Genomic DNA, 7,173 nt, shown 5'->3' on the forward strand with positions numbered 1-7,173 from the left:
TTGTTTTCTGCTCTGCCCAGACTGTGGTCCTTTGTTATGGCAGCCTGGGAAGACAAACACAATTGATTTTTCTCTTTTTTTATTCTTTTCCATATAAATATATGTTTTTATAATTTTTATATCCTTCCATCCACTGCGGTGGGATGCATTTGTTATTCTTTGACTTCTTTAAATGCTCACCTAGGTGGCTGGGTGTCAGGCTTTCTTCTCTTTCTAATAACTCCATTTAGGTACTTAATTTTCCCAGTTGATGCGTAACAGCTGCATTTCCATTCAAGTAAGAATATGAGTCACATTATCTTTTAAGTAAAAAAAAAAAAGTTTTATCTTCATTTGTGATTTTCTTCTCTCAATCACTAATTATGTAGAAGTGTATTGTTCTGTTTCTAAAGATATAGAGCTCATCTTTATCTTCTTCTGCAGAATTAGGTGACGTCTAAGGTCTCTTGACATCCTGCTTGCTTACATAACATCCACAGGCTCAGGTCAGTAGCTGAGTGTCCATGGGGGCAGCTCCTATGCCTTCTGGGGTCCCTGCATTTCCCCTCTCTGGAGTGGGAGGTCTGAGTCCCTCCTGGGCTAGTGGATGGCCAGAGAAGCATATACGCTGGGCTCAACTTGGAGCTGGTCTGACGGGGGAGGAGGGGGTGCAGTTGTCTCTCGTTTGAGGGTTAAGTGATTCAGCTGGGCGTAGGTCACATCCTGGGCATCCTCAGATGGAGTGTCCTGGAGGGGGTAGAGCAAGAGGCAGGTGGGTGATTGAGGTGGCGAGAAGTCAGGGCACTGGGAGCAGAAAAGACCCATGTGACTGTCCATCTACTTGTCCTCTCCCACTTATCTGTCTTCTACATCCAGAAATTCCTCTGACAGGACGGAAGGCAGGGTGGCCACCCCCTGCCTGAGCCTGGAGTGATTCCCCTGGGGGTATTAACAAGCCTTTGCTGGGTGTCCTGGACAGGGCAGGGATCTTACCTGGCTGTTCATCTTTCTGTCCTCCTCAGGTTGGGATTCTCTTATGGAAGCATCTAAAGAATGAGAAGATTCTATCTCATGCAAGATTCCTGAAATCCCCCAATCCCACACTCTCCTTGAAATTTAGGTGGGAAGACTGAGGTTCCTTGAGGGGTGGGGATGTGCCGGGGACCACACATATTTGGGACTTACATGCTTCCTCACCCCTAAGCTCAGAAGCCTTCCCAAGCACTCCTCCTGCCCCGATGCCCCACAAAGACCTCACCTCCTCCATAGTTACTGGCACACTGGTTCTTCTCCTGGACATCAGCCATGGAGCTGGAGCTGAGCAAGGGGGGCAGGAGTGTTAGACAGTGTGGAAGGAGCTACAGGTAGAGGTGGGAGGGGTTGGGGAAGAAATTACCTTTTCTGCAGTGCTCTGGTCTTCACTTCAAGGTTTGAAGCACCTGTACAAAGTTGGAAATTAGCTTCCAAACTAGCCCAGAACCCGGCCCCTGGGGCTCCACTATACCTCAGAGGCTGTGATCCCCACCTTGGTTCATTTGGAATTCAACATAAACAAAGTTAAAAGGTAGTGCCTCAAACTTGCATGGTTGTTTTAAGTAAAATTGTGTGAACCCAAAAAAACATTTTTACAGTCTAAGTCTGTTCTTATTACATCTCTGCTCTCTCATAGAGGATGGTATTTAGAAGCCAAGACCTGGATGATAGGTATGATAATTTCTAGTGGGCTATCACTATGTCTAGGTCTGAGCTAGTACACACAGTGCAAACACTATACCTCTAACTATTTCTATGTCAACTAATATATATGATATATACACACACACACACACACACACACACACACACACACACACACTGAGTGGCCAGATTATTATGATCACCTGACATTTGTAGGCAGGGGAGGGCAGTTTGGGGCGACCAGGCCAGCAGGGGAGGGCAGTTGGGAGCAATCGGGCTGGCAGGGGAGCAGTTAAGTGTCAATCAGGCTGGCAGGGGAGTGCTTAGGGGGTGATCAGGCAGGCAGACAGGTGAGTGGTTAGGAGCCAGCAGTCCCGGATTGTGAGAGGGATGTCCGACTGCTGGTTTAGGCCCGATCCTTGGGCCTAAACCGGAAGTCAGACATCCCCCGAGGGGTCCCAGATTTGAGAGGGCCCAGGCTGGGCTGAGGGACACCCCCCCCCAACCCAGTGAACAAATTTTGTAGGCAAATTAGTGGTGGTCATAAAAATCTGGCCGCTCAGTATATATATAATTTGTAATTAGGTCACACTGTAACAGAATGAAAAGCACATAATCTTTACGCAATATTGTACTAACCAGAATTAACTGTGCTAACCAATAAACAAACAAGTCTGTTGGGACAGAAACAGGAACAACCTTTCTTTTTTTTCCTAACAACCTCTATTTTAGCTTCTACTTTAGTACATTGCATCAGTTCCAGTTCCTGTTCAGAAAGGAGCAGAGCAACTGATACTGAAAGAGTCAGCATGCTGCTACCAAGATCTTTGTCGGAACCAGCAAGAACGCTGCCTACATGTCCTCACTTCCCTTCCCTCTTCTTTAAGAAGTCACCTACTTGACCAGAGATGTTAAGATGGTTGGTTTTTTAGGAAAGGAGTCCGCCAACTTCTCAGATCGTCTTCACATGAATAAAACGTCTATCCTTTCCACCAGCACCCGTCTCACCTGCCTCAGCTTCTGTCACAGCAGGAAGCCAAACTTGTATTCAGTAACAATACTGACATCTTCAATTCCAATGGAACGCCTCAGTTTTTCCTAGCCAACTGTCTTTGCACATTTTTAAATTCTTCATGGGCATTTCACCCCACACCTTTACGTGTTTTCTTTCTCAAAGCAATGAAACTCCCAACTACTTCGACGCCACCCCCATTCCTCACCACCATGCCCACTCCCCACTTCTCTCGACTGCAGGCTGACAAGGACACCTTCTCATGGCTCCCATCACCACATGGTCCCTCAGGTTCCAGGTGCACCCCTGCTACCTCCACGCAGGACCCCTCCTGTCACAACTGTACTTACATGGAAATCCTCTCAGGTAGACAAGGTCTCCCCATCCTCTACTCACCTGACCTCCTGCGTTTGTTCCGATGCTTGAGGAGGAAGAAGAGGAGGAGGAGGAGGAAGAGCAGCAGGATGAAGGCCACAGAGACTCCGATCAGAATTTCATGGTAGTTTTGAAGACCTTGGACACAACGATGTCATGAATGAGCCAATGATGCCACTTAATTGAGCACCTACTGTGCGTTAGGCACGTTTGGGGGGGTCTGTGAATGAATCACCTCTCACACTATAACAATCAAGCAACATGTGAATGCCAATCCCCATCCATTCATTTCACAAACGAGGAAACCAAGGCTCAGAGAGATAAATCGGATTGATTGCCTACTGCATGTGCCCAGCCAGGTAGGAGCCTGCAACTGAGGTAGAATTGAACTCAAGGCCCTTCAGTACGCAGGCCAAGACTCTATCCACTGAGTCAAACCAGCTAGGGGTGAGCATGTCTTTTTAAAAAGAAAGAAAAAAAAAAGATCCTAAAATTAGGTAGCGGTGATTATTAGATTGTACAACTCTGAATGCAATAAAAACCACTGAATTGTACATTTAAAAAATAATAATAGCAATAATTTAAAAAATAAAATCACCATCCCAGGGAGCACTGAGACCCCCGCCCACGACAGTGAACCCCACCTGTTTGAGCGTCATAAGCCAAGGATGGGGAGGTGAGAGCTGGCCCTGCCTTCTCCCCATTGAAACCTGGCTACTGCTCCCCTAAGCTGGGCCCCACATTTCCCTTGGCTTTGACTGCCCCACCAGCCTCAGTCCCCAGAACACAAGCTCATCCCTGAGTATGTGAGGGGCTGCTAGATCCTCTGAGAGGCTCTCTGAGCTGCCCTGGGTTGGTCTGTGCTCCCCCAGAGCAAAGAGGCCCCAGCGACTCACCATACGTGGAGGTGAGCTTTGGGGGTAGGGTGCTGGGGTCGACAGAGGGGCCTGGGAAAAAGACCAGAGAAGGGTGAGGGGTTGAGCGTGTGTGAGGGGGTGCTAGATCCTTTGAAAGGCTCTCAGAGCTGCCCTGGGTTGGTCTGTGCTCCCCCAGAGCAAAGAGGCCCCAGCAACTCACCAGTCATGGAGGTGAGCTTTGGGGGTAGGGTGCTGGGGTCCCCAGAGGATCCTGGGAAAAAAGACAAGAAAAGGGTGAGGGGTAGAGCGCCCCCTACCCCTGGCCAGAGATGCTGTCTTTGTTCAGACTTGTCTCCTGATCTTCCCTGTGGCCCTGGCAAGGTGCTCCCTCCAAAGCCCTGGGGTCCCCTAGAGAATCTGGAGATGGGCATGAGGAAGGGGCAGGGGCAGAAGGGCCCGTTGTGCTCCATCCATCCCTTTGAGGGGTGGATTCCCCAGTGGATGACTCTCCCTTGAAGCCCTCACTCTTGTCCTACATTGGGGACCTCCTGGGAAGGACCCTTAGCCAAACATAGGGACATGGGGGGGACAGGACTTGGGCTCCTTACCTGAGACCAGGAGCTCCAGGGCATCACTGGGGTGTGAGCACAGCCAGGGCCTGTCCCTGTAACAGCCATAGCATCTGAATGTCCACCTGTGGCTGGGGGTCACGGGGCCCACAGGGAACAGGGCCTGGGACCACCCACTGGGCTGTTGCTGTGAGTCCAGGGTCCTGTAGAGCCTGTGATCTCCTTCCTTAGTCAGAATGAACCTGCCAAATCCCTGCCTTGAGCCACACTGGAGGGTCACGTTCCCTCCTGAGGTCACCACAGGGCTGGGCAGGGCTGAGAGGCTGGGTTTGCTGGAGGTTCCTAGCGGGGAGGAGGCAGCGTGTTAAATGGGCTCACACCTCCCTCATGTCCCCTAGGGCTGGGCTGTGAGAGGGAGACACCCTGAGAGCAGACCCCCTTCCTGAGGGCAGAGCCTGAGGCTGGGACCCCTGAGTGTCCTCTCACCTGTCGTCATCACCAGCTCCAGGGGGTCACTGCGCTCTGACCAGCCAGCAGGGCTGACATAGTAACAGTGATATATCCCTGCCTGTAGCTCTGTCATGTATGTGATGGAGAAATTGGCCTTGTCCCTGGGTTCCAGTGGATTATCTCCGTTCCCTGGTGCTGGTCTTCCGTCTTTCTCCAGACGGTACTCCTCACCCTCTGAGGTCCCCTGACACCAGATGGTCACCGAGCTCCCCCAGGGGATCACAGGGCCTGGCTCAGCCCAGAGGGTGGGCTTGGGGAGGGGCCCTGGAAGGAAATCAGGGACTGGGTCACAGGACATTCCCACCCCTGGTCCCCAGCTCTCAGTCCCGAGCATTTCAGATGTCCTTCATCCACCAGCCAAGAACTGCTCTTCTCCACCCCCAACTTCCCATGGGGTGGCCCCTTGTCCCCAGGGAGGAGTGGGATCTGGGACACCTGGGGAGACTCACCTGCCTCCACTGGGGTCCTGAGGCCCACACTCAGCCCTGGAAGAGAGTCCCTGTGAGAGATTTGCCCTGAACCCTGAGCAGCACCCTCCTCCCCATGAGCCTCCTGAGTCCTGGGGTCCTGACAGACCAGGGCTCCCCTCCCCCCTCCCCTCTCCCATCTCACCGAGGCAGAGCAGGGCCCTGAGGGCAGGGGTCATGGCGTCTTCTCGATCTGGTCCTGAGTGTGCAGATGGAGCCCATGGCGCTGTAAGTACAGACGCACAGGGTGTGGCCACTGAGAGGCTGGCCCTGCCGGTCTCATGGTTGTCACGGCGGCCACGTCAGCAGCCACAAGGAAGGGGAACAACATCTTCCTGGCAGCCTGGCTGTGGCTTCTATGACAAATCAGGAAATAGACCCGGAGCCTCCTGAGACGCCCCTTGCAGCTGAGGTGACCCAGGGCACGTCCTTCCCTGTCAGAGCCTCCCCCACGGCGTCTCCTTCCTCCTCCTCCCTGGGGTCCTCACCATGGACAGTGCCACCCAGGCCCTGGAGATGCTTCAGGAAGATGTGGGTCCCTGTGGCCTGCAGAGCTCAGATCAGCAGGGACACGCTCACCCTCTCCCTGTGCAGCTCAGGGCCATGTCACCTGACAGTGAGCTCAGAGGGGAATAAGGAAAGGAAATGTGATTCTTCTCCTGGGTGCATTTACCTTTTTTTGTGGGTGGGCATTGGACTAGCCTTTTTTTGCAACAGCATCTACCCCGCCTTTCTGGGGAACAAGCCTGACTCATTGCTACTCCTCCTGCCTCAGACAGCATTCTCTTCCTCATTCTGGGGTCCTGCATGTAACTTTTAGGGGACTATTTTGGGAGGTCAGAGGTTTATTTTTTAAGAAAAAGATGACCTTTATGTAAATATTCGCCTCCCATCCCCTGCCTGTGTGCCCTGGACAATGGCATCTTATCTATAGGGTGTGTCCCCCAAATACATACACACACTTTGGATAATTATGAAGGCGGCGTTGATTAAAACACGTCCTCTCATTTTCAGGATTGAGCCATCTGCTGTTACAGTGTGAGTGCTTTTGGGGGCAGACCCTGTGTTTGTGTCCTTGTTGGGGTCAGAGGGGCTGCAGGTGGCCTGGTTCCTGGTTCGTGGGAGGGAACCAGTCCCTGTTCACGTTCAAGCCAGGTGACGACGTGAGGGGGCCGTGGTGTCAGGCCCTGTGGTGAAGACAAATGCTTGTAGCAGCTACGCCAGCGCTCTTGTCTGCTTCACAGACCAATAAATGCCACTGATAATGTTTCTTGTTTTAAATATATTTTTATTGATTTCAGAGAGGAAGGGAGAGGGAGAGAGAGAGAGAGAGAGAGAAAGAGAGAGAGAGAGAGAGAGAAACATCCATGATGAGAGAGAATCATGGATCGGCTATGTGCCCTTGACCGGACTCGAACCATAGCCTCCTGGTTCATAGGTCGACACTCAACCACTGAGACAAGCTGGCGGGCCACTGATAATATTTCTGAAATACAGGGTGTCCCCCCAAAATGCATGCACACTGTACCAACTGATAGCTCCCCTTTGAAAATGAAATGTATTTTAGCCCTAGCCAGTTTGGCTCAGTGGATAGAGCATCCACCTGCAGATAGAAGGGCCCCGGGTTCAAGTCCAGTCAAGGGCTCATGCCTGGGTTGCGGGCTGGATCCCCAGTTGGGGGCATGCAGGAGGCAGCTGATCCATGATTCTCTCTCATCATTGATGTT

General features: G+C 51.8%; 2 protein-coding genes across 3 annotated transcripts in view; both read right to left on the bottom strand.

The window, feature by feature from the left end:
• Positions 1 to 6,075, bottom strand: part of LOC102262946 (leukocyte immunoglobulin-like receptor subfamily A member 5) — a 71,142-nt gene extending 65,067 nt beyond the window's left edge. The window contains exon 1 of the mRNA XM_014533939.1: positions 5,935 to 6,075. The gene's annotated coding sequence lies outside the window, so the exon portion shown is untranslated. The remainder of the gene's footprint in view (positions 1 to 5,934) is intronic.
• On the bottom strand, positions 75 to 5,786 carry LOC102263862 (leukocyte immunoglobulin-like receptor subfamily A member 5). 2 transcript variants are annotated; one of them, XM_005859147.2, is made up of 11 exons: positions 5,592 to 5,786; positions 5,429 to 5,464; positions 4,956 to 5,243; positions 4,509 to 4,811; positions 4,121 to 4,171; positions 3,940 to 3,990; positions 3,065 to 3,181; positions 1,376 to 1,418; positions 1,238 to 1,296; positions 973 to 1,025; positions 75 to 726 (listed from the first exon to the last, which is right to left on the bottom strand). In XM_005859147.2, the coding sequence occupies exons 1-11, from the start codon at positions 5,623 to 5,625 to the stop codon at positions 580 to 582; spliced, it is 1,182 nt and encodes a 393-aa protein (XP_005859209.1). In that variant the 5' UTR covers positions 5,626 to 5,786; the 3' UTR covers positions 75 to 579. The 2 variants fall into 2 exon arrangements, with proteins under 2 accessions (XP_005859209.1, XP_014389429.1); XM_014533943.1 differs by lacking the exon at positions 3,940 to 3,990.
• Positions 6,076 to 7,173: the final 1,098 nt, after the last annotated feature.

The sequence above is a fragment of the Myotis brandtii genome, unplaced genomic scaffold, assembly GCF_000412655.1.
Source record: "Myotis brandtii unplaced genomic scaffold, ASM41265v1 scaffold1233, whole genome shotgun sequence".
Taxonomy (NCBI): Eukaryota; Metazoa; Chordata; class Mammalia; order Chiroptera; family Vespertilionidae; genus Myotis; species Myotis brandtii.

Bases quoted from the DNA above. Each gene is read 5' to 3' on its own strand.
- LOC102263862 (XM_005859147.2), bottom strand. From the start codon at position 5,625: ATGACCCCTGCCCTCAGGGCCCTGCTCTGCCTCG. The intron at 5,244-5,428 runs GTGAGTCTCCCC...ATTTCCTTCCAG, and splicing joins CAGGACCCCAGTGGAGGCAG to GGCCCCTCCCCAAGCCCACC. The intron at 1,026-1,237 runs GTGAGGTCTTTG...CTCATTCTTTAG, and splicing joins TGCCAGTAACTATGGAGGAG to ATGCTTCCATAAGAGAATCC.